Source organism: Somniosus microcephalus, chromosome 12 (genome assembly GCF_052327205.1).
Source record: "Somniosus microcephalus isolate GS21.2 chromosome 12, FLI_Smic_1.0, whole genome shotgun sequence".
Lineage (NCBI taxonomy): Eukaryota > Metazoa > Chordata > Chondrichthyes > Squaliformes > Somniosidae > Somniosus > Somniosus microcephalus.
In genome coordinates, this window is record NC_140998.1 from 84,568,026 (window position 1) to 84,594,956 (window position 26,931).

The window sequence follows — 26,931 nt, forward strand, 5'->3', positions numbered from 1 at the left end:
ACTGTAAGCCTAGATTTTTGTGCTTAAGTGTCTGGGGTGGGACTTGAATCCACAACTTTCTGACGCAACTCAGGCGAGGGTGCTACCAACTGAGCCATGGCTGACACTAGTCTAACATGCTCTCCTCATCAGCAAAGGAGACCTTCGTGCAGTAATATGCTTTCAGCGAAGCATGTAGTACAAATAAGCACAGGCATTTGTACTAAATACATGTAAAATGGTAACAAGTACCGAAAACATAATACGATAGCAAAATACTGCGGATGCTGGAAATCCAAAATAACAACAGAAAATGCTGGAAAAACTCAGCAGGCCAGGCAACATCTGTGGAGAGAGAAATAGAGTCAATGTTTTGTGTCAAAACCCTTCTACAGAACTCCTGTAGAAGGGTTTCGACCCGAAAAGTTGACTCTATTTCTCTCTCCACAGATGTTGCCTGGCCTGCTGAGTTTTTCCAGCATTTTCTGTTGTTATTCTGGAAACATAATCATTTTCTCGGGGAAGTAGAACTGAAAATGTTACTTTGTACACATTGATCAGGGCTAGGCTCGATTGCAAGAGCATTTGAGGGTCACTGAATCAGTTTTAGCCTATTTTTTTTTATATATTTGATATTCCAAAGCTCTGCTTACCTGATAGAAGAAATCTTCATTTTAATTCCATTTTGCAGCATCCTGGTGACTGACAATTCATGTCAAGCAATGGTCAGAGAGCTGACGTAAGCTGAGTGGCTCTCGAGCAACTTCCTGACCCAAAATGTTGAGTCTCATCAAAACTGGGAAGGGAGTATTAAGGAAAGGTTTCTTCCAGCAGGTAGGGAGAAAAACAACAACTTGCATTTATATAACACCTTTAATGTAGGAAAACATCCTAAGGTGACTCTCAGGGACATAATCAGACAAAAATTGACACCAAGCCAAAGAAGGAAATATTCGGTTGGGTGACTAAAAGCTTGGCTAAAGAGGGAGATTTTAAGCAAGGTCTTAAAGGAGGGAGGAGAGAGAGGTGGAGAGGAATTCCAGAGCTTAGGGCTGAGACAGCTGAAGGCACGGCCGCCACTGGCGGGGAAAAGGAAGTGGGGGGCTGCACAAAAGGCCAGAATTGGAGGAACACAGAATTCTTGGATGAAAGTGAAAAGGGATGTACTGTACTTTGCTTTGATATTGTTCCGCTTGTTCCGCTTAGTAATATTTGTAAGTTACTCAGGCCAATGCAAGTATTGAAATTTCTGTATCTGTGAGAAGCACCATTGGAAATCTCCTACTTCACACCACAGGCCTACTTAGATGATGAACTATGAGCGCCTTTACTCCAATATATATATCCAGTAACTACACAACTGTATTTGATCACATAGTGCTATTTAACTGTAAGTTTCAGTTTCAATTATAAATGGGTTAGAGATGATACCATTAGCACCAAATTACACCAAATGGATTGGACTTCAACCTGACTGGTACATTTTAGTATTGACCTATTCCTGATAAAAGCGTATTTCCTTCAGCTGGCAAAAAAGAAAATTATTTGCATTGATACAGTGCCTTTCATGAGCTCAGGATATCTCAAAGAGCTTCACAAGATACTTGGCTCAGTTGATACCCCTGTCACCTCTGAATCAGAAGCTTGTAGGTTCAAGCATCACTTCTAAACACATAATACAGACTGGCACTTCAGTACAGTACTGAGGTGCTGCATTGGTAGAAGTGCTTTCTTTGGATGATGCCTTAAACTAAGGCCATAGCAGCATGCTCATGTGAATGTTGAAGAAACCACAACATTACTTGAAGAAGAACAGGATGTCCTGCCCAAAATTCTTCCTCGACCTACATCACCAAAAAAGATTACTGTTTTGGGATCTTGCTGTGTAGAAAATGGCTGCTACGTTGGATTAACAACACTACTACATTACAAAATTATTTATTATATGTGACCTGTTTTGGTACAGTTGTAGGAGACATGATAAGGTGGTATATAAATGCAAGTATTTTTATTACCTACAATGCAGTTTTTCATAAAGTAAATGCAAGCATTGTTTCTATTTTCAATAAAAAGAGCAACATGGAAATTTAAAGTATACAGTGTTCACTACCGTTTCAAATATACATTATTGCATCTGTGAAATCTGGACATTTTAGTAAGTTTACCACTTACACACTGGTAATACTACTAGTTTCAAGCCAGTAAAAGACCTATGCGATGGTGTATTGATATTAAACCCAGTAAAATCACTGCCTTCAGGATAAGAGGGGTAATAAATACAGAAAAAATAAAATCTAATTGATTTGAGCGCTTATTTGCTAAATAGGCTATATTGCACATATAAAATAGTGAAATGCCTCTTTTGCATTAATATTACATCTATTATTTTCATTTTGTGTAATTTCATCAGGCAGATAAAATACCTGCTTTAAACAAACTACTCAAATATTATGTAAATCATTCTATGCTATTTGTTATTAAAAGAAAAACATGCCTTTATTTTATAGACGATATCCAACAGTTGAAAAAAGAGCCAGAATTTTCAACGGGAAAAGCTATACAGAGGTGCCAGAAGACAGGATCTTCCTAAATGCGCTGTTAGTTGAGCTCGGGATGACTGATCTGGATAAGAACTTTGTGGAACACAGAGATAGCTGTTGCAGAATAAATAGGACATCTGTTTATGAAGTGGTTATTGGAGATGGCACCCTTTGGCCTGTCCTTGTAATGACACAAAATGCAATCCTCTATGCTTGTCTTCCTTTAGTTGAACATTCTTTGACTCCCCACCCACCTTTAATAAATCTTTGTGGAATTTCTCCTGCATTTGCACTACTAACAGGGTTAATGGCCTTTTTAAACTTGGCACAAAGAAATGAATCAGAAATTGCTACTAAAGTGGCTCAGCTTCCTGCTATGTTGATGCATGCTTGTCCATTGGGGACTCCAACAGATACTGACTTTGGATTGCTGCAGGCCCTCTCTGGCAGCCTTGTTCCTCAGAGTTCCTCTTCAGCACAGGTGCAAAAGCAGCCAGCTTGGAAGCCTGGTATATACAAAGGGAAACCACAGGTTAATGTCTGTGTTACTGAACAGATTAGATCCATGCAGTATGACAAGAAGGATGTCATTGATGTATGGCAGGTGTATGGAACTGTAACATGTAAGGTGAGGTCTGTTTATGTACAGTAAACTTTTCAGAAATCACATTTCCAACTAAGATGAGGGAAGCTGTGTTTCTTAAAAGCATTTTACATTTTTAATACTGAAACTCCATAGATATGGATGATTAAATGTTTTACATTTATGTCCTTGATTTATTTAGAGAAATCACTCTTGTTATAGCTGTAAACTTCAATATGTTTCTCTGCTGAATCCTAACTGAATAATTGAAAGGCTACATAATTGAGTTATGGCTTCATGCTTAGTTTCATGAATAAATTTTATTTTACTTAACATAAGAATTAGGAGTAGGCCATACGGCCCCTCAAGCCTGCTCCACCATTCAGTAAGATCTTGGCTAACTTTTGACCTCAACTCCACTTTCCTGCCCTATTCCCATATCCCTTGATTCCTCTAGAGTCCATTTTATTGTTACCCTCTTTATAATGAACCAGGACACTCAAAAATAGGCTAATTCTAACTGAAGGCATCATTCTCACTCAGCACATGCACCTATAACATGAGAGAATTCTCTTCAGTGGTAGCACTTTTGCTTGCGAGTGAGAACGTTATTGGTTCAAGCCCCACTCCAGGACATGAGCCCATAACCTAAGATGATACTGATAGAGTGCTGCACTGCCACCTTTCAAAAGCAATGTTACACCAAGGCCTTGACTGCCTATTCAAAAAAGATCCCACGATTCTATATGAAAATGGCCAGAGGGGTGATCCTGGCGTCCGAGCCAACATTTATCTTTCAATCAAAGCTAACAGATGAACCAAACATTTATGTCATTACTGTTTACAGGACCATGCTGTGTGCAAATTAGCTGCTGTGTTTATAACAACAGTAGCTACACTTGAAAAGTAATTCATTATCTGTAAGCACTATATAAATGCTCTTCTTTATATCTGTGTATTGCCTATATTAGGCATTGGAAGTATTTACTGCAAGTACTCTGGTAGCAGTTTTTTTTTAAAAAGCTTGATTCTGATTTCCTTCGTATGGTTATGTTTCTAACTTGCTGTATTTGTTCCAATTTAGTGTGATCTGGAAGGAATCATGCCAACTGTTACAGTAAGCCTGAATCTACCCATCAATGGGTCTCCTCTCCAGGATATTCTTGTGCATCCCTGTGTTAGTGCAGTTGACTCCACTATCCTTACTTTTAACAGTGTTGACGATATGGATGATTCACTGTTCAATGGACCGTACAAGTTTCCCTTCACACCACCATTAGATGTATTTAAACTCTGCTACTACACCTCCCAGGTCAGAATATAGTGTATTTATTAAATTTAAAACCAAAAGCCTGTAGTGAATTTTGATACAACCAGCACAGCTTTTTTATAAAAAAGACTCGTGTAAATAAAGGGACTTTTTCATTAAAATGGAGTTGTATTTAGTTTGCTTTGGATTGTCAGTTTCAAGATTTGATTCTTAATTTTTATTGGAATCGGGTTGTGGTTTGAAATACAATTCCATTCTAGGCCTGTATATGATGGTTTCTTAACTGCATTCTGAGTGTTGGAGCTCTTGCAGTTTGACACACAAGATGTTGCAGCTGGGAAAAAAAAGCTGCTGTAAAACCAATCTGTAAATTGCAGCAAATAAAAACAGAAAATGCTGGAACTACTCAGCAGGTCAGGCAGAATCTGTGTTAACATTGCAGGTCGATGACCTGTCGTCAGAAAATTGCAGCTTTGTGCAGTTTTTTTAATAACTTGCAGCCCACGTGATGTAACTCTTGCTCCAGTGGTGTGTAATTAATGGGCCATATTTTTCGATCAGAGGCTTCCCGCGTGCGGAAGCCTCCGATCTGGAAAAAATCTACGCATTTACCTGAGGGCTCCCGGGACGCACACACTTTCGATCCTGGACCTCTTGAACTCCAATTGCGCAGGGTCCACGTATCCCAGAGGCGCAGGCAGTTCGCAAGCGTCCCTGGGATTACGTGGGCCATGGGGAGCCAATCAAAGAAGGGAATCTCCCTTCATACACTTGACAGGAAGACCTGTCAAATATATGAATGGAGATCACCCCAAAAACATAGTAAAACTTTAAATAATTTTTTTTTTAATCACATTTTTAAAATGACTTGAAATTACAATAAATTAAATATTTTAAACAAATAATTGAAAAAATAATTAAAGTTTTTTACGGGGCTAAAAATAAACTTACCTTTTTTAAAGTATTTTTAAATGATACATCAGTGAAATTTAAAAAAAAACTTTTTTCAACTCTTATCCTGGTAAAAGCAGGCCTTATACCTGCTTTACCAGGCGTAAGAATTGTAAGGGTTTTCTACGAGCGGAGGGTCTCCAAAAAGCGGAACTATCCGCCCGTAGAGGCCCTTCTCCAGGGCAGGTGTCGGAAATGTCGGTTTTCAGCGCAAGCGCTGTGCATGCCTGAAATCGGCATTTCCGATGTCCCTACAGGTGAGTATGCGCTGTGTACCCACCTGTAGGGATTAGAATATCTGGGCCAATATGTTGCATTTTGTGGCATATGAAAATTCCAGAATGTTTAATGATGTCAATGAAATATTCAAAGATTAATAACTCTACAACTCCCATAGCAATTGATCATAATCAGCATTTGTAAGTTGTGATTTATAACCTTCACTGGTAGAAAAGTTCTTAAATAAACCAAAAATTATTTTAGTTAAAATTTTAAAAAATTACTATTTGCTTTTGATAATTTTGAAGATATTGAGTTTATCGCAATATATTCCACAAGAAATTGATTCAGAATTACTGAAATATTTTAAAAGATTGTTTTCATTAATCATGTTTTTAGTTCAGGTTTACTGCATTCAAGTTGAATTGTTTGAGTTTTCAGAATCTTTCAATTGACAAAAAACATTGGTCCTGAAATTCCGGTGTCTTCGGCATACACTCAGTGTACACCGTCGGAAAGGGCCGCGAAACCCGGAACTTGCGCTCTGTCAAGGTACGCCTTGACAGACCTACCGAACCGAAAGTAAGATCAGTATCGCTGGCGCAGAGTTGGTCTATTTGCCCAACAACTGCCCAGTAATTGGCCACGAAACTCTTACGGCTGGTAAAAGCAGGTGTAGAGCCTAGTTTCATCAGCGTAAGGGTTATTATAAATCCTAAATTAAACATTTAAAAATAAACAATAATGCACAAAATTTGAGGCCGCAATTTTTCCTCTCGATGCAGCTTGGGGGCAAGACAGCTGTCTTCCGGGTTCCAATCCCGTCCCCAACGACGTCCGACGCACGGACGCGATTTTGCGTCAATTGGCCTTGTTAAGCCCGCCCTGCGGGCTTGCCGGCTAACTAAGAGAAAGCCGGTGTCAGATGACGCGTCATCTGCCGGTTTTCTTAAAGGAGCCACACACAATTCTCTTTTACAGCTGATTTTTCAGTGTTTGACAGCATTAAGGTGCTGCAAACACTGACAATCACTGTACAAAGGTGAGCCCTTGCACCCAGGCTCTCCAGTGATGCCCTCCTTAGGCTAGAACCGATGGCAGCTGCAGGTGAGGTTACAGAAGCGATCTGTCACTGGTGAGAGAGGTTCTCCCAATGAGGTGGGACTACACAAAGAATTCCAAACTTGTCACCTACAGAAAGTCTAAATACATTAAAAATGATTTTCCCAACATTTTCTTACGTCTGAAACTCACCAGTGTACCATTGGATCCTTCACACCACTTCTGCAGCTGTCATCAATGCAGAAACATTACAGTGGACCCACAGCACGCCACACTTACTTGGTGTGGTGTCCGGACGTCGGGAAGCCCGCAGTAGACCTGTCAAAATTGCAAAAAGCCTTTTAACTGCCTGTTAACAAGCAGTATAATCCTCTTCCCGCTGCTAGGTGTCGGGTCCATGCGCAAATCAGGAACTAGACACCTGGGAAGATTGTTTGGAGACGGGATGACAGCGGGTTTCTGACCCGCTGTCAATCTTTGCGATTTTGCCAGATGTCCCGCCTCCAAACCCGCCCCCTGAGCGCCGGCAATGTTCCGGCCTTTAAATTAGTTTATGCAATTTACTCCGGAGGTATGCCTCCGACCGCAATTTCTAGGCCATTACAATTTGATTTGAGCAGAAACAACAAATTGTCGGTCCTTGCCAAACTTAAATAGTCATCTGAATGAACGTAGTTAATTTTAATTTAGGGCTTGAATAGTTAAGTAATATTGCAATTGCCTCTTTGTTTGCAGGTACCAATCCCTCCAATTCTTGGTTTCTATCAAATGAAGGAAGAAGAGCAACAATTAAAGATTGCAGTTAACCTGAAACTTCATGAAAGTGTCAAAAATGGATTTGAATATTGTGAAGCTCACATTCCCTTCTTCAACAGGTAAAGCAGGTGACAACATGAGAGATCATTTATGTTATGCCAATGAGTGTTTTGTGTTGAAAATGCGTTCACAGTAATCAGCAAACTTGTGGAGTGGGGGCAAATTGTAAGCGGTATGTTAAACTGCCCAGGAGAATGTGGTGTCTACTAGTTCAGTGGTTTGCTTTGTGGCTCGTTGTTTTGATTTCTGGCAAAGGATGGCAAACTGGTGAAGGTAATGGGTGAGTGGCCTTTGTATATGGGATAGGATGTGGGCAGCGGAATTCTGAATGAGTTGGATTTTATGTAAGGTGGGGTTTGGGAGGTTAGATGATTTTGTAAAAGTGGAGCCTCTTCTCAAGCAGGACCAGTGCAGATGTAAAAAATAAAATAAACTACCACTGATAAATTTGCACCTGAATATCCTAAAGAAAAGAGAATTTAATTGCAATTGAATAGATCTTAGTTGTTCTGTAGTCACATTTTGAAATTACAATTGTGGTGTAAATCTCATTGTAACAGAATTTCATCTGTTACGCAATGCATGGGTTTCTTGGTAAATTGCTTATGAACATTGTGAATTTTCCTTTCTGTATATAAAAGGACAGGCTATACATACTGTTCCTGTGGACTGTTTGTTCAAGGGATTTTCTTTGGTAATTTAAATAGATGGTTAGAAGCACTGCAAACAAGCCTGACATTTAGAGATACCAGTTACATTAGCAATATTGATTCACATCCAAACTGTTAAATAGTTTTAATAACTGTTTTTACATTTTAACTAAATGTTAATTCTATTAGAACAAAATTATTTGGAGGGGTTTTTCAACCGTGACCATTTTTGAATTCTATTATTATCCTATCTATTGTCCTTTGTGCAGAGAGTGGTATGTTTTCATTTTGCAAAGTATGATTTAAAATAAACTTCTCCCTGATATTATTTTACACTGTTATAACTTCTCTGAATTTAAGTAATAAAATTCCAAAGGGTTGCACAGCCCAATAATGCATTTTAGTATAGTCTCGATGTAAAGTGAGTGTTTACAAATATGCAACCACAACAACTTTTGAAAGTTTTTTTTCTCATTAGCTGCTGCAGAATTTTTAATAGTTATTGTGTTTTCTTTCCTGGTCTTTTCAGTAGTTAGGTTTATAATCGTAATGTTTTTGGCCACTTGTAGTCCTTCTTACAGTTGTGTGTATTGATCCTGTGCTTTGAATTAAATTGTTCTTGTAGACAGCATGCAGAATGTTTAACATTGTTCATATGAACTCCATTGTGAGTTTCATTAAAGACAAAATGAAGTCAGTAAACATTTGTCCACATGAAAAATAGCACAATGTTTCTGTTTAAAAGCTTAGAATTCTGGTACAGTATGTGGTATAGAATAGTTACTAAAGTGAAAGCGTCAGAAAATGCAGTTCTACTTGAACATGCATTGAAAGCCAAATAGAAACTCAGTCTGCCAAAAAATCTTCCCAAGTTGGCTGCTGTTACTTATGTCCGTACTGAACTAAATGCTCTTTTTTAGACAGAAATGCAAAATTCTCTTCTTTTAAAAAAAGAAAATCAAGATTTTGAGGTTTTCTAATTCAAACAGTAACTGCCTGCTGTATCATTCTGATCTTTTTATAAACAAACTAGCTGAAGTGCCCGGCGGTGCCGAGGGATTTTTGAGGGCATGTTGTTGTTGGAGGGGGAGGAGGAGAGGGGAGGAGGGGAGGAGGAGAGGGGAGGAGGAGAGGGGAGGAGGAGGAGGAGGAGGGGAGGAGGAGGGGGGGAGGGGGGAGGAGGAGGAGGAGGGGGGAGGAGGAGGAGGAGGAGGGGGGAGGAGGAGGAGGAGGAGGGAGGGGGGAGGAGGGAGGGGGGGAGAGGAGGGGGGGAGAGGGGGAGGGGAGGGAGGGGGGGAGAGGAGGGGGGGAGGGAGGAGGGGAGGAAGGGGGGAGGAGAGGAGGGGGGGGGGGAGGGAGGAGGAGGGGGGGAGAAAGGGAGGAGGAGGGGGGGAGAAAGGGAGGGGGGAGCCAGCAGACCCTCTCCCCTCTGCCGGCGATGGGGGGGAAGGAGGGGGGAATCCCCGAGCCCCGCCCCCCGATCTCCCGATGTCCCATCTCCCGATGTCCCGCCCCCCGATCTCCCGATGTCCCGCCACCCCCGATCTCCTGATGTCCCGAGCCCCGCCCCCGATGTCCCAAGCCCCGCCCTCCCGAGGCCCGCCCTCACGAGGCCCGCTCTCACGAGCCCCGATCTCACGAGCCCCGATCTCCCGAGCCCCGCCCCCCCCATCTCCCGAGGCTCTCCCCCACCTCCCGAGGCCCGCCCCCACCTCCCGAGGCCCGATCTCACGAGCCCCAATCTGCCGAACCCCGATCTCCCGAGCCCCGCCCCCCACCCGAGCCGGCTTCAAGAGCAGAGAGAGAGACGCCGCCACGCAACCTACCACGTGAGGCCCGGCCGGACTCAAGTCGCGCGCGCTGACTCCTGCCCCACCCGCCTTTACTAAGATGGCGGCAGTGGCGACGCTCGGCTCAGGCCCGCCCCCTCCAGCCTTCACAAAGATGGCGGCGATCGCGAGCCGCTTGTTGAGCGCGACAGTGGTGCCTAGCTCGGGCGTGGCTGGGCAACAGAGGCCCAGGCTTACAGGCCTGGAAAAACGGTGAAAGGTAGGAAAATTCTAGATGTTAGAGAAAAAATTTACAAATTAATTAACTTTTTTAAAAAACAATTTGTGTTTTAAAAGCAACTTTTTTTTTGCTGGAAATGTAGATTTGAAAAGAAACACGCAGAAAGTGGGAAAAAGAAATGAAAAGTTTGGAATCAAGATGGCGGCGACTCCCCTCGGTTCAGAATGATAAGGCCCGCCCACACACGCACCGATTGGTCAACCGTCAGGTCACTGAACTGTAGGATTGGTCAATCATCACGTCACTCAACTGTAGGATGGCCCGCCCGCACACACAATGAACCCGCCCCCACTCGATGCAAATGAGCGGATAATAAGAGGAATTTTGAACGTTTTTTCGATACCGTCGGCACAATTTTTGTCCGAGCAAAAAGTAAATACACCTACAAGAGTCCCGTAATGATAAGCTTTCTTTTGATATAACATATGTGTAGGTACGCTCTATAACTTTTGATTGTATAGCCGGCCAGAGAGACAGACAGACAGAGAGACAGACAGACAGACATATCCTTTTATATATATATAGATATTGCAGATACTAGCAATAGATGCAACGTTATTTAAATCATGCGGATTGCAGAAAGCAGTCTAATAATGTGTCACTGCACCTAATTGCCTCCAGCGTACGATCATCAGGAAGGTCAACAGGTATCAAGTAAATTCAGAGTAGTATGTTATTGAGGATAAACATACTGGGCTTTATTTTGCTTAGTTATTTCAATTTTGGTGCATTAGCCTAATTCTCTGGTTTACTTAGTAAGTGTCACATTTGTTAATTTTAAACATATTATTCCTGAAGGAAGATAAAAGAATACATAAATGTTTTGAAATGAAGAAAAAGATATGAATGCTAAGTGTTTTAAACTGTGTCTGGTTACTCTAATCTCTCTCTTAATAGGGGTCCAATAGTACACACTGAATGCAAGGTGAGCCACGGGCAGCTGGAGGTGTCACGGGAAAAAAGCTTGCTGGTTTGGGTCATTGGTTAGTTCGCTGACTGTTCTATTTCACTTAAATTTGATTCAAGAAACAGAATTTCTTTTGTAAAGTAACATACTGTAGTCATTCCTGAAACTTAAATAAATTTTCCTTCACTATAAATAAATTAAACCTTGCATTTAATCACATAGGTCAGTGAACAGTTGTTAAAATGTACAGCATTAACACTGCTATCTCTTAAACAAAAGCAGTGTCCTCAATGACTATACTTTTAATAGCCAGTGTGACACAGGGAAACTTAACTCAGTCTGTTAAAGAGCTTTTAAATCTGTGCCAGAAAGCCACACGATTGATTTTCCTGCTATGATTGCAGAAATTTCAGCTTTACTAGTAAAGAAAAAGTCCTTTGTATAATCCTTTAATTTATATACCACAAGTTTATGCCCGAAAGAGCTTCATCTATATTGCATTTAATTGGGCGTCGGTCACTCAACAAGTCCCCCTGTTTTAGTGGTCCGGAAGTAGAAGAAAAATTGTTAAAATGCAGGAGGGGCCTTACTGTTTATTTCCGGCATGTTTAGCATGTTGATAACTTCAAATTGGCCGGGACTCTATAGTATGTGGGGCTATTTGGCTTTGCTCAGCAATGTCATCAATGTCACTTATTAAATTGCACGTTTATTATTCACAAGGTGGCTGATTGTTGACACGGAGAGGGAGATTATTTGTGAGGATGGAAGGAGATAAATTGTCCAAACATAAATGTAGTTGTATACTCAGGATGGCAGAGCATTTCATGTGATCTCAGCAATATTTTATTTTTCTGGTCGGGAAGGAGAATTGTATTTTTGGAGCTTCCCTTTAAATGACACAAGCAGAATATTTATTCACATTGGTTTAATTCCATGTGTGTTTGTTTGCTTCAACAATTAGAATAATTATATTGTTCTTATTGGTGGTAGATGTTTAATTTCTAAGTAATTGAATATTAATGTTAAATAATTTTTAATAAAGTCAATTAATTTTGCTTTGTATTGAAGAGCTAAACAGAAATGTTTACCTGACTTCTTGAGATTTATAATTTTACTAATTTCTTGCATATTTCTAATGTTTGATTAATAAAGAATACTACGATAATATAGAGGTTAACCTACATGTTTATCGTCCAGTATGTTTTCTAACCACTCAACTCCTTATTTTACATTGCTGATTTTTTTTCCATTGAGCCAATTTCCTACTTATGGAACAGCAAACCTTCTGTGAAATTGAAGCTTCTGTGCTATTTATTAACCTGTAAAGTTATTGCAAAGCCTTAAAATGTATTTTTTAGTAATTTATATGGGAATTTTCAAGCCAAGCAGATCATGTTGAAATGGAAATTAATTTTGAGAAATCAACTATATTGGTGAATCTTTAGGAATACTTTCTATAACAGCAATACACTGAATATTAGAAAATATTTTTAATGCATTTAGTATTATGAATGTATTGCAAATACTGTTTGCTTTATTCCATTTTTAGGTCAGAAATTCCCTAAAACTTTGGAAGTATCTTTAACTGGCACAGTAATGTTCCCTGGGTTTGGCGTAGCAAACCATTCAGTGCAGCCAACTGATCCATTCTGCACTGGGCTTACTGCATACGTTAAGGTCTGTAGCTTGGTCCTTTACTTTTCAAGTTGATTATCTAAACCTGTCATTTGAAGAAATGGAAATTTAATGTGCGTACATTTAAACTAGTGCAAATGTCAAGTGCAAAAAATCTTGCAATTGGGAAATGTTTGCAGGATGCCCTTTTTAGTGAAACAATATGTTTACTGACAATTGTACAATTACTGCAGCATTTTGTAATAGCTGAGTATGGAAAGATCGATAGTCGGGAACATTTTCCGTAACTAGTTGATACATTGACCGCTACCTGTTAATGGTCTGTTTAGTTCGTTCAGGTGGTGACTCCAGCTACATTTTAAGTCACAACGCGCCATAAATGCTTACAGCGCTAACAATGCATTGTGTAATCCAAAATCACTTATGCTGATCTTTGGTAATTAAAACTGTATATGTCTCCTCAATCATTGCTAATGCCACACTGACAATTTCAGGCCAGTTTCCTCAATTCAAAATTATCTAAATAATATTCAGTTTAAACTGTGACTAATTTAAAAACCAAATACATTTTTTAAATGGTAATCAAACATCCAAACACCGAACATTGCTTTAATTTCCATGTAAGTTTTAACTGCTGTAAGTTCTGACTAGGTATGGCTATTTTTAGAAACAAGTAAAATGTAATTATTCACATTTTTGTTGACTGATTTAAGTTGATAGTATCAGATATTTAATGGGTGACCTGTTCAATAGGGAAATTTCTGTATAAGATGGCATATTGGATACTTGGACGCAATCATTCAAGTATCTCGTGGTTTTGAAATTTTATATTTTTATTGTGCAATTTTTTCTTCCCTGTCTTTGCTCAATCTTGGGCAAGATAACTTAGTTTCTTATAAGATATGCTAACAAAGGATATGTAAGTGAGTTAATCTACAATAGCAATTAAACTCCTTATAATGTTGCTTAAAATATTTAGTAGTGATTGCTCCTACCTTTCAAAAGTGGATGTGGTGTTTTTGGATTTTCAGAAGGCATTCGATAAGGTGCCACATAAGAGATTATTAAACAAAATTAGGGCTCCAGGGTTGGGGGTAATATACTAGCACGGATTGAGGATTGGTTAATGGACAGAAAACAGAGAGCAGGAATAAATGGGTCATTTTCAGGTTGGCAGGCTGTAGTAACTAGTGGGGTACCGCAAGGATCAGTGCTTGGGCCTCAGCTATTCACAATCTACACCAATGATTTGGATGAGGGGACCAAATGTAATATATCCAAGTTTGCTGACAATACAAAGCTGGGTGGGAATGTAAGTTGTGAGGAGGATGCAAGGAGGCTTCAAGGGGATATAGACAGGCTAAGAGAGTGGGCAAGAACATGGCAAATAGAATATAATGTGGAGAAATGTGAAGTTATCCACTTTGATAGGAAAAATAGAAAAGCAGAGTTTTTTAAATGGAGAGAGATTGGGAAATGTTGGTGTTCAGAGGGACCTGGGTGTCCTTGTACACGGATCACTGAAAGTTAACATGCAGGTACAGCAACCAATTAGGAAAGCAAATGGTATGTTGGCCTTTATTACAAGTCTTACTGTAATTATATAGGGCCCTGGTGAGACCACACCTGGAGTATTGTGTACAGTTTTGGTCTCCTTACCTAAGGAAGGATTTACTTGCCATAGAGGGAGTGCAACGAAGGTTCACCAGACTGATTCCTGGGATGGGGGGATTGTCTTATGAGGAGAGATCGAGTAGACTAGGCCTATATTCTCTAGAGTTTAGAAGAATGAGGTGATCTAATTGAAACATACAAAATTCTTACAGGGTTTGACAGGGTAGATGCAGGGAGGATGTTTCCCCTGGCTGGGGAAGTCTAGAACCAGGGGTCACAGTCTCAGAATAAGGGGTCGGCCATTTAGGACTGAGATGAGGAGAAATTTCATCACTCAGAGGGTGGTGAATCTTTGGAATTCTCTACCCCAGAGGGCTGTGGAGGCTCAGTCGTTGAGTATATTCAAGACAGAGATCGATAGATTTTTGAATATTAAGGGAATCAAGGGATATGGGGATAGTGCAGGAAAGTGGAGGTGAGGTAGAAGATCAGCCACGATCTTATTGAATGGCGGAGCAGGCTCGAGGGGCCAAATGGCCTACTCCTGCTCCTATTTCTTATGTTCTTATGTAAAAATCTTAGAAAGGAACTAGCTGTTTAAATGATTTGAACAAGATCAAATGATACAAGAAGTACTTTAAATGTCATAATGAATTCAAAGCAAACCTTTAATTAGATTTTAATAGAACAAGGACTTTGAACAGAATAATGGGTTAATTGTTTTATCCAGGAAAATAGATTTATTTTTATAAAGTTTCCATAATACATTTTTTCATCTGGATTTTGTAGGCAAATTATAAACGTGTTAAGTGCAGAACACAAGATGCAGCTTTAGGGAAAAAGAACTGGTTAAAAGAGCCATTCCACTCAAGTTCCTGCAAACATGGACGGGGGCGGGGGTTAACTTTAAAGTTAGTTAGTATTAGGAAACAAGGTATAATCTTATTAGATGAACCTAATGAGTGTTTAAGAAAATCTTCTTAGAATAAGACCAAAATCTAGAGCCATCCTTTGTTCCTTAACCTGTTCCGTTACCATCTCCTTTTGCCTTGAATATCTCTTAATCTCTTCCGCCTTCCATCCTATCACAGACCTTCCCTTTTGTTCTTTCATCCCCTCCCCCCTTTCCCAGCCTCTTCACTTGCTTAAAAATCTGTTCCATTTCCTGCGTTTTTCCAGTTCTGATGAAAGGTCATCGACCTGAAACATTAAGGTCAGCTGAAACATAAGAGATTAGCGTGTAAAGTTAAGGCACATGGGATTGGGGGCAAGGTATTAACTTGGATAGAGAACTGGTTGGCAGACAGAAAGCAAAGAGTTGGAATAAACGGCTCTTTTTCCGAGTGGCAGGCAGTGACTAGTGGGGTACCGCAGGGATCGGTCCTTGGACCCCAGCTATTCACAATATATATTAATGATCTAGACGAGGGAACTAGATGTAATATCTCCAAATTTGCAGACGACACAAAGCTGGGTGGGCATGTGTGCTGTGAGGAGGATGCCGAGAAACTCCAGGATGATTTGGACAGGTTGGGTGATTGGGCAGAGCATGGCAGATGCAATATAACGTGGATAAATGTGAGGTTATCCACTTTGGTGGCAAAAACAGGAAGCAGATTATTATCCGAATGGCAATAGATTGGGCGAAGGGGAAGTGCAACGAGACCTGGGTGTCCTTGTGCACCAGCCGCTGAAGGTAAGCATGCAGGTGCAGCAGGCGGTTAAGAAGGCAAATGGTATGTTGGCCTTCGTAGCGAGAGGGTTTGAGTACAGGAACAAAGATGTCTTGCTGCAGTTGTACAGGGCCTTGGTGAGACCACATCTTGAGTATTGTGTGCAGTTTTGGTCGCCTTATCTGAGGAAGGATGTTCTTGCCATGGAAGGAGTTCAGCGAAGATTCACCAGGCTGATACCTGGGATGGCAGGTATGACGTATGAGGAGAGATTGGGTCGATTGGGCTTGTACTCGCTGGAGTTTAGAAGAATGAGAGGGGATCTCATTGAAACTTATAAAATTCTGACAGGACTGAACAGACTAGATTCACGAAGGATGTTCCCGATGGTCGGGGAGTCCAGAACCAGGGGTCACAGTCTAAGGATAAGGGGTAAGCCATTTAGGACAGAAATGAGGAGGAATTTCTTCACCCAAAGAGTGGTGAACCTGTGGAATTCTCTACCACAGAAGGCAGTAGAGGCCAATTCATTAAATATATTCAAGAAGGAGTTGGATATATTTCTTAAGGCTAAAGGGATCAAGGGGTATGGGGAGAAAGCAGGGACCGGGTACTGAATTTGGATGATCAGCCATGATCTCATTAAATGGCGGAGCAGGCTCGAGGGGCCGAATGGCCTACTCCTGCTCCTATCTTCTATGTTAACTCTGTTTCTCTCTTCACAGATGCTGCCTGACCTGCTGAGTTTCTCCAGCATTTTCTGTTTTTATTTCAGATTTCCAGCATCTGCAGTATTTTCTTTTTGTACCAAAATGTAATTCATGTCTTTCAGCAAAAGGTGTTAACTTCATATGCTTCATATCTAGCAACTATAAATAGGACAAGACACATTTATAGGCATGTAACTTGGGCCAGAGTTAATTCTCTCATCCTAAAGTTCAGTTGAGTACACTTGATCTGTTGAACAGCTGATCTGTTGAAGTATTTAGACTTCAGCTCATCCCACCCTCTAGAGGAAATTCACTGTGGCAATTGAGAGTACATAGAAAGCAAGCTAAATAATGGACATTTTTCAAAATAGACAATGTCAGGATAATAAAACCTGAGCAAACTCTTGTTGCCCTGAAGCTATTAGTTAATCGTTTATTTTCTTGCTTCTGTTTTATCAACCTAGCTTTATTTTCGAATCCCAGATTATACGTTGACTGGTTGCTATGTGGACCAACATTCTGTACAAGTGTACTCTTCAGCAAAACCCAGAATCATCACATGTAAGCTTCAATAATGTTCTTGTATTGTTTGAACCATAACTATTTTGAATTGTCTGTTAACCAGAATAAATTTCACCTGCAGGGGTCAGTCTTGCCTGCTTTTACATAGCTGAAAGCAATGTACTCTAGTCGAGTGAGGAAAAGATTGACTTGCCAATTCACCTCGTCATGTTGTATTTATGGCATGTGACTTGCAATTGCCTGATAAGCTGAGTCCTATTCAACTCAAAAAATGCTACAAGATCTTATTATGACCTAATTATTATGGTAGTTAGAATTATTGATCCTTACTCTTCTCCCTCACCCCAATGTTTAAACTTTTTAGCTTCCTTAGTGTCCCTGTATCACATACCATTTCTTGTCCAAAAGGACCGTTGGGCAGTTGGCTTCCAGTCCAGTCAATGCTGCTTTTGAGCTAGTCACTGAGGGAGCACTTCCCTATCCAGTTGGAATTTAGACTGACACATATGTAACCTACCTGTTCATTGTAAATTCATGAATTATAAACTTTTCATGTTTTAATAGTATTTCAGAATTGGCATATTTCTGTAGAGTAACAATTTAAATGTTTGCAGTTGCTTTGGTCAGTCTTTGACCTTGTGTGTGTGAGCACTGAGTTCTACATTCCACTGAAACATGACCAGCGTTTCTTTGTTAACTGAGTAACATTTTGTTTTTATAGCCAAGGAACTTCTTTCTTCTGAGTACTACATCTGGAACTCCAAAGGTGATGCACCTGTGGCCAGCAGGCCATTAATATCCGAAAGCAATTTGGAGTAAACACACGGACTAAAAATTTCAAAACAAAGGTCACCAGTTTGATTATGCATTTCTTAAAAAAATTAGTCGTTACATTTTTAGTTGTGTTCCAGAAGCTAATCTATTTTAAAGTGTATAAAATGAGAATTTACCATAGTAGTGTTACAGTAAAATTTGATCATGTGATGTACTAATAATAAATATTGTAAATATTATGATTAATAAAATACATGAAAAACTTGTGCTGAGAGAGATACAGTAGTTTATTACAAACATGATGAGCTGTAAATTTTTGAAGAGTTCTCTCTTGCACTCCTCAAATACATTGACTCCTTGCTGGGATACAGTTCTATGGGTGCCCTACAGCACCTTGCTCGAGTGGTCATTATTAATGTCTGAACCTTGACAGTGAGTGTCAGGAGGGTATTCATCCCGGGTCCTCAACGTCACTCATGCATATTGCCAACAAGTTGTGGTCAGGACCAGAAACTTTGATGGATTTTATTTTCTTCTCCTCCCCTCTCCCTGCCCATTATAGTGTGACTATTGTCATCTGAGTAGAGATCAGCTAATTCAGACCATGGAATGAACCTGGAGCTTTTCTGGTCTGTATGGGGCAGCTTATCACTGGATAACATAGCAGATGAAATTTAATGCAGAAAATTGCAGAGTGATACATTTTAGTTGGAAGAACGAGGAGAGGCAATATAAACTAAAGGGTACAATTCTAAAGGGGGTGCAGGAACAGAGAGACCTGGGGGTATAGGTGCACAAATCTTTGAAGGTGGCAGGGCAGGTTGAGAAAGCAGTTAAAAAAGCATACGGGCTCCTGGACTTCTTTATTAGAGGCATAGCGTACAAAAGCAAGGAAGTTATGATGAACCTTTATAAAACATTGGTTCAGCCACAACTAGAGTGCTGTGTCCAATTATGAGCACCGCACTTTAGGGAGGATGTGAATGCCTTAGAGAGGGTGCAGAAAAGATTTATGAAAATGGTTCCAGGGATGAGGGACTTCAGTTACGTGGATATGCTGGAGAAGCTGAGGTTGTTCTCCTTAGAGCAAAGATGGTTGTGAGGAGATTTGATAGAAGTGTTCAAAATCATGAGGGGTCTAGACAGAGCCGATAGAGAGAAACTGTTCCCATTGGTGGAAGGGTCAAGAACCAGAGGACACAGATTTAAGGTGACTGGCAGGAGAACCAAAGGCGACATGAGGAAAATCGTTTTTATGCAGCAAGTGGTTATGATCTGGAATGCACTATCTGAAAGGGTAGTGGAGGCAGATTCTATCATGGCTTTCAAAAGGGAATTGGATAAGTACCTGAAGGAAAAAAAATTGCAGGGCTGCGGGGGAGTGGGACTAGCTGAAGTGCTCTTGCAGAGAGTCGGAATCTCTGGATTACTCCCTGTGCCACAAGCCTGTGAGTATAGAAATAGGAGGATAGAGCAATTGAATGTGTGGCTAGAGAGATGGTGCATAGAAACATAGAAGATAGGAGCAGGAGTAGGCCATTCGGCCCCTCGAGCCTGTTCTACCATTTAATGAGATCATGGCTGATCATCCAAAGTCAGTACCCTGTCCCTGCCTTCTCCCCATATCCCTTGATCCCTTGTACCTTAAGAAATATATCTAACTCCTTCTTGAATAGGAAGCTAGACGAGATGGTAATAGGCTGAGATTGGGTGTAAAGTGTACTGGCAGGGCAAGGGATAGCTGCCAGGTGTGAGAGCGAAACAAAAGGAAAGGGCCATCTCGTCTAGCTTCCTACACCTTTTATTGTCTCTTTTTTACTTCTTTTGTTTCTTTTATTCTTTTGTCCGATCGCAGCCCTGCCTCCGATCTATTTTTTCTTTCCAGTTTTGAAGAAGGGTTCGACCCGAAACGTCAACTCAAATTTCTGTCCACGGATGTTGCCTGACCTGCTGAGTTTTTCCAGCATTTTCTGTTGTTATTTCGGATTTCCAACATCCACAGTATTTTGCTATCATAAGCCTAATCAACCCAATCTCTCTTCATACGTCATTCCTGCCATCCCAGGTATCAGTCTGGTGAATCTTCGCTGCACTCCCTCCATGGCAAGAACATCCTCAGATAAGGCGACCAAAACTGCACACAATACTCAAGGTGTGGTCTCACCAAGGCCCTGTACAACTGCAGCAAGACATCCTTGCTCCTGTACTCGAATCCTCTCACTATGAAGGCCAATATTTGCCACCTTAACCACCTGCTGCACCTGCATGCTTACCTTCAGCGACTGGTGCACAAGGATACCCAGGTCTCGTTGCACTTCCCATTTTCCCAATCTATTGACGTTCAGATAATAATCTGTCTTCCTGTTTTTGCCACCAAAGTGGATAACCTCGCATTTATCCACATTATACTGCATCTGCCATGCATCTGCCCAATCACCCAAACTGTCCAAATCATACTGGAGTTTCTCTGCATCCTCCTCACAGCACACACGCCCACCCAGCTTTGTGTCATCTGCAAACTTGGAGATACAGTATTACATCTAGTTCCCTCGTCTAGATCATTAATATATATTGTGAATAGCTGGGGTCCTAGCACCGATCCCTGCGGTACCCCACTAGTCACTGCCTGCCACTCGGAAAAAGACCCGTTTATTCCAACTCTTTGCTTCCTGTCTGCCAACCAGTTCTCTATCCAACACAGTACCTTACCCCCAATCCCATGTGCTTTAACTTTGCACGCTAATCTCTTATGCGGAACCCTATCGAAAGCCTTCTGAAAGTCCAAATACACCACATCCACTGGTTCTCCCTTATCTATTCTACCAGTTACATCCTCAAAAAATTCCAGTAGATTAGTCAAGCATGATTTACCTTTTGTAAATCCATGTTGACTTTGTCCAATCCTGTCACTGTTTTCCAAGTGCTCTGCTATTACATCTTTTATAATGGACTCCAGCATTTTCCCCACTACCGATGTCAGGCTTACCGGTCTATAATTCCCCATTTTCTCTCTACCACCTTTTTTAAATAATGGGGTTATATTAGCTACCCTCCAATCCATGGGAACTATTCCAGAGTCGATAGAATTTTGGAAGATGACCAGCAATGCATCTACTATTTCTAGGGTCACTTCTTTAGTGCCCTAGGATGTAGATTATCAGGCAGGAGGAAGGGCTTCAGATTCCTGAGACATTGAGACTGGTTCTGGGTGGGACCTGTACAGACTGGACAGGTTGCACCTCAACAGAGCCGGAACCAATGTCCTCGCGGGGGGCGAGGTGCTAGTGCTGTTGGGGAGTATTTAAATTAATTTGGCAGGGGGATGGGCACCTGGATGTTGCATTAGAAAGGTGAAACAAAGTGCACCAAGGATGGGGAGAGACAGATAGCACTAGAGTAAGAAATAGTGAGGTATTAGGTGGGGTCAGATGAAGAGAGAATACAAGAAGGTCTAAGACAGGTTTACAGTGCATGTGTCTAAATGCATGAAGCGTGGTAAATAATGTTGGTGAGCGGCAGGTGCAAATAGCCACATGGGAATATGATGTTATGGCAATAATGAAGACCTGGCTCAAAAAAGGGCAGGAGCGGGTTTTAAATATTGCTGGATATAAGGTGTTCAGGAAAGATAGGTAAGGAAAGAAAGGAGGTAGAGTGGCAGTGTTGATTAAGGAGAAGATTACAGTGCTGGAGCGAGAGGATGTCCTGGAGGGGTCAAGGACAGAATCTATTGGTTAGAGTTAAGAAATAATAGAGGTGCCATTACACTACTAGGTGTATTCTATAGGCCACTAACTAGTGGGAAAGATATAGAGGAGAAAATTTGCAGGGAGATTACAGAGAGGTGCAAGAGCTATAGAGTAGTGATAATGGGGGACTTCAATTATCCTAATATAGACTGGGATAATAATAGTGTAAAGGGCAGAGATGGGGAAGAATTTCTGAAGTGTGTTCAGGAGAGCTTTCTTGATCAGTATGTTTCCGGCCCAACAAGGAAGGAGGCCTTGCTGGGTCTGGTTCTGGGGAATGAGGTGGGTCAAGTGGAGCAAGTGTAACTAGGAGCAGGAGTAGGCCATTCGGCCCTTCGAGCCTGCTCCACCATTCAATGAGATCGTGGCTGATCTGCCTCAATTTCATTCACCGGCCTTATCGCCATATCCCTTGATGCTCTTACTAGTCAGAAATCTATCGACTTCTGTTTTGAATATACCCAATGACTGAGCTTCCACAGCCCTCTGGGGTAGAGAATTCCAAAGATTCACCACCCTCTGTGTGAAGACATTTCTTCTCATCTCAGTCCTGAATGGCCTACCCTTTATCCTGAGGCTGTGGCCCCTGGTTCTAGACTCCCCAGCCAAGTGAAACATTCTCCCCGCATCCACCCTATCAAGCCCTGTAATAATTTTGTATGCTTCAATGAGATTCCCTCTCATTCTTCTGAATTCAAGAGAATACAGGCCTAGTTTACTCAATCTCATATGACAGTCCTGCCATCCCAGGAATCAATCTCGTGAACCTTCGTTGCACTCCCTCTATGGCAAGTATATCCTTCCTTAGGTAAGGAGACCAAAATTGTACACAGTACTCCAGGTGTGGTCTCACCAAGGCCCTATATAATTGGAGTAAGACTTATTTACTCCTGTACTCAAATCCTCTTGTAATGAAGGCCAGCATACCATTTGCCTTCCTAATGGCTTGCTGCACCTGCACATTCACTTTCAGAGATTCATGTACAAGGACTCCCAGGTCCCTTTGAGCATCTGCATTCCCCAATCTTTCACCATTTAGGAAATACTCTGCCTTTCTGTTTTTTCTACCAGTGGATAACTTCATATTTATCCACATTATAATCCATCTGCCATGTTCTCGCCCACTCACTGAGCCTGCCAAGATCCCCTTGAAGCCTCTTCACATCCACTTCGCAACTGACACTGCCACCTAGCTTTCTTTCAGCAGAAAATTTGGAAATGTTACATTTAGTCCCCTCATCCAAATCATTGATATAGATTGTGAATAGCTGGGGCCCAAGCACCGATCCTTGCGGTACCCCACTAGTCACAGCCTGGCATCCTGAAAAAGACCCGTTTATCCCTACTCTTTGTTTTCTGTCTGTTAACCAATTCTCAATCCATGCTAGTATATTACCCCCAATTCCATGTGCCCTAATTTTGTTCACCAACCTCTTATGTGGGACCTTATCAAAGGCCTTCTGAAAATCCAAATACACCACATCTACTGGTTCCCCTTTGTCTACTCCACTAGTTACATCCTCAAAGAACTCCAATAGGTTTGTCAAACAGGACTTCCCTTTCATAAATCCATGTTGACTCTGCCCAATCTTACTATTAGTTTCTAAGTGCCCAGTTATTGCATCCTTTATAATAGATTCCAGCATTTTCCCAACTACTGATATGAGGCTAACGGGTCTGTAGTTCCCCGTTTTCTCTCTCCCTCCTTTCTTAAATAGCGGGGTTACATTTGCCATCCTCCAATCTGCAGGAACCGTTCCAGAATCTACAGATGACCAATGCGTCCGTGGGGGAACATTTAAGGAACAGTGATCATGGTTTAGATTAGCTATGGAAAAGGACAGGGAGCAATCTAGAGTAAAAATACTTAATTGGAGGAAGGCAAATTTCAGTGGGCTGAGAACGGATCTGGCCCGGGTAAATTGGAATCAAAGGTTGGCAGGCAAAACTGTAATCGAACAATGGGCTGCCTTTAAAGAGGAGATGGTTCGGACACAGTCGAGGTACATTCCCACGAGGGGGAAAGGTAGGGCAACTAAAGCCAGAGCTCCCTGGATGACGATAGAGAGTAAAATGAAGCAGAAAAAAAGCACGTATGACAGATGTCAGGTTGAGAATACAAGGCTGAATATAGAAAGTTCAGAGGGAAAGTGAAAAAGAAAATAAGATGTGCAAAGAGAGAGTATGAAACTAGATTGGCAGCTAACATAAAAGGGAATTTAAAAGTCTTCTATTGGCATATAAATAATAAACGGGTAGTAAGAAGAAGGGTGGGGCTGATTAGGGACCATAAAGGAAACCTACGCATGGAGGCAGAGGGCATAGCTGAGTTACTAAACGAGTACTTTGCATCTGACTTTACCAAGGAAGAAGATGCTGACAAAATCATAGTGCAAGAAGAGGTAATGAAGATACTGGATGAGATAAAAATTGATAAAGAGGACGTACTAGAAAGGCTGTCTGAACTTAAAGTTGATCAGTCACCAGGACCGGATGGGATGCATCCTAGGTTGCTGAGGGAGATTAAGGAGGAAATTGTGGAGGTACTCTAATCCTTCTTAGATACAGGGGTGGTGCCAGAGGTCTGGAGAACGGCAAATGTTATACCCTTGTTCAAAAAAGGGTGTAAGGATAATCCCAGCAACTACAAGCCAGTCAGTTTAACCTCAGTAGTGGGGAAGCTTTTGAAAACTATAATCAGGGACAAATTTAACAGTGACTTGGACAAGTGTGGATTAATTAAGGAAAGGCAGCATGGATTTGTTAAAGGCAAATCGTGTTCAACTAACTTGATCGCATTTTTTGATGAGGTAACTGAAAGGGTTGATGAGGGCAATGCGGTTGACGTGGTGTACATTGACTTCTAAAAGGCGTTTGATAAAGCACCACATTATAGGCTTACCAACAAATTTGAAGCCCATGGTATAAAAGGGACAGTGGCAGCATGGATATGAAATTGTCTAAGTGGCAGGAAACAGAGAGTAGTGGTGAACGTTGTTTTTCAGACTGGAGGAAGATATACAGTGGTGTTCCCCAGGGGTCAGTACTAGGGCCACTGCTTTTCTTGATATGTATCAATGACTTGGACTTGGGAATACAGGGCACAATTTCAAAATTTGCAGATGAGACAAAACTTGGAGGCATAGTGAACAGTGAGGAGGATAGTGATAGACTTCAAGAAGACATAAACAGGCTGGTGAAATGAGTGGACACTGTTAGATCCGTGTATCTTGATGTTGTGTGTCCTTCAATAACTAGACACGAGACTGCAGGGAACAATCAACAGGTGTTTACTGGATGAGGGTTACTCTAAAACTAACTATACAGATCCTTACTCAGGGTTTATATACAGGTGTGGTCACTGCCGGTACTACAGTATACAGGAGCTGTAAAAAGTAGTTCTCCCCTTAAAGGTACATACACTACAATTCCTCCCCTTTTAGATTAACAGTACCATAACATTCATTTAACAATTAACACTTTTAACATGCAACATTAACTGAAAATAGTCCATTTATAAATTCAGTCTTTGGGGCGGCTTCCTGATCCTTTCTGGATAGCGCCTTTCCTGAGTGTCTTGCTCTTGGTGCGGAGGCCCCCTGTCGTCAGTTGGTTCATCAGCTTCCGATGCTACTGTTTCTGGGGTAGATGCTACCTGTATGTCGGGTTCATCACCAGGTACGTGAGACATGGGGTTGACTCGTTCCTGTGACTCTAGGATCTGGTCGACATGGCGTCTCACAATGTTCTCCCCAACATCCACTGTGTACATTAGTGGCCCCTGCCGTGTGCATATCGTTCCTGGTTGCCATTTCTCTGTTCGGTAGTCGCAGGCCAAGACTGGTTGCTCTACATTGAAGCTCCTTGTCGGCTTCTCATTGATGTGCTGGAATTGCTTATTCTCAACATCTCTTCGTACATTTGGTCTGAGCAAATCCAGACGAGATCTCAACCTTCGGTTAAAGAACATCATGGCCAGGGTCTGGTGGGTGACTGCATGTGTCGCATTTCTGTAGGCTAACAGGAAATTGTCCACCTTATGCTGCAGTGGAATGTCGTCATCGCACATGACGCTTACTGCTTTTTTAAAGGTTTGTACGAACCTCTCAGCCAATCCATTTGTGGCTGGATGATACGGGGCGGATGTGTAATGCCTTACCCCATTCCTTTTCATGAATCTTCGAAACTCTTCGGACACAAACTGTGGTCCGTTATCAGAGCAAATCTGCTCTGGCAAGCTGTTCCTGGCAAATATGGTCCGTAGGACTGCAATAGTTTTCTCCGTGGTGGTGGAGGACATTTTGATCACCTCAGGCCATTTCGAGTGCGCATCCACGGCTATTAAAAACATTGAGTCCATGAATGGACCAGCAAAATCAATATGCACCTGTTGCCATGGAGATGAGGGCCACTCCCATGGGTGTAGAGGGGCATGTGGTGGTGCATTTTGGACCTTCTGGCATCCTGAGCAGCTCTTTGTCAGGTCCTCGATTTGCTGATCGATCCCCGGCCACCACACATAAGCCCTAGCAAGGCTTTTCATTTTCACCCCTCCCAGATGACCTTCGTGAAGCTCATTGAGCACTCTCTCCCTTAACTTGGGTGGAATTACCACTCGGGATCCACACATCAAGGTCCCCTGGCATACTGACAGCTGTTCTCTTCTGGATGAGAATGCTGGCAACAGTGAGTCGCCATGTGTTGGCCATCCCTTCACCGTCAAGTCATATACCCGAGACAGTGTCGGGTCATTTCGGGTCTCCTTCTCTATATCAGCGTTAGTTACTGGCAAGCGTTCAATTATAGTCGAATAAAATATTTCGACAGGGTCCACTGCTGGTGCTTCCTCCGCAGTAGGCAGTGGCAGGCGTGATAGCCCACCAGCGTTTCCATGCTGTTTCGTGCCCTTATACTCGATTTCATATTGGTTCACCCCTAGAAAAAGGGACCATCTTTGTAGCCGTTGCGCAGTCATCACCGGAACGCCCTTCTTTGGATTAAAGATGGAGACAAGTGGTTGGTGGTCAGTCAGCAAGGTGAACTTCTGCCCGTGCAGATAGTGGTTGAACTTTTTCACTCCCCACACTAGGCTGAGGGCCTCCCTGTCAATCTGGGCGTAGTTACGCTCGGCTGAGGTTCGTGACCGAGATGCAAAGGGAATTTGTGCGACAGCACCGCTCCAATGTCATAGGGTGATGCATCAC

General features: G+C 41.7%; 1 protein-coding gene across 2 annotated transcripts in view; it reads left to right on the forward strand.

The window, feature by feature from the left end:
• The window catches only part of ap5m1 (adaptor related protein complex 5 subunit mu 1), a 35,597-nt gene that overhangs the window by 937 nt on the left and 7,729 nt on the right, over nt 1-26,931 (forward strand). Inside the window, exons 2-8 of one of the 2 annotated variants that reach the window (XM_086003256.1) lie at nt 2,487-3,147; nt 4,187-4,414; nt 7,340-7,479; nt 11,038-11,123; nt 12,600-12,727; nt 17,147-17,243; nt 17,926-17,970. In XM_086003256.1, coding sequence (XP_085859382.1) covers nt 2,487-3,147; nt 4,187-4,414; nt 7,340-7,479; nt 11,038-11,123; nt 12,600-12,727; nt 17,147-17,243; nt 17,926-17,970 — 1,385 coding nt within the window. Of the gene's footprint in view, nt 1-2,486; nt 3,148-4,186; nt 4,415-7,339; nt 7,480-11,037; nt 11,124-12,599; nt 12,728-17,146; nt 17,244-17,925; nt 18,243-26,931 lie in introns of those variants that run through there. The other variant, XM_086003255.1, reaches the window with a different exon arrangement.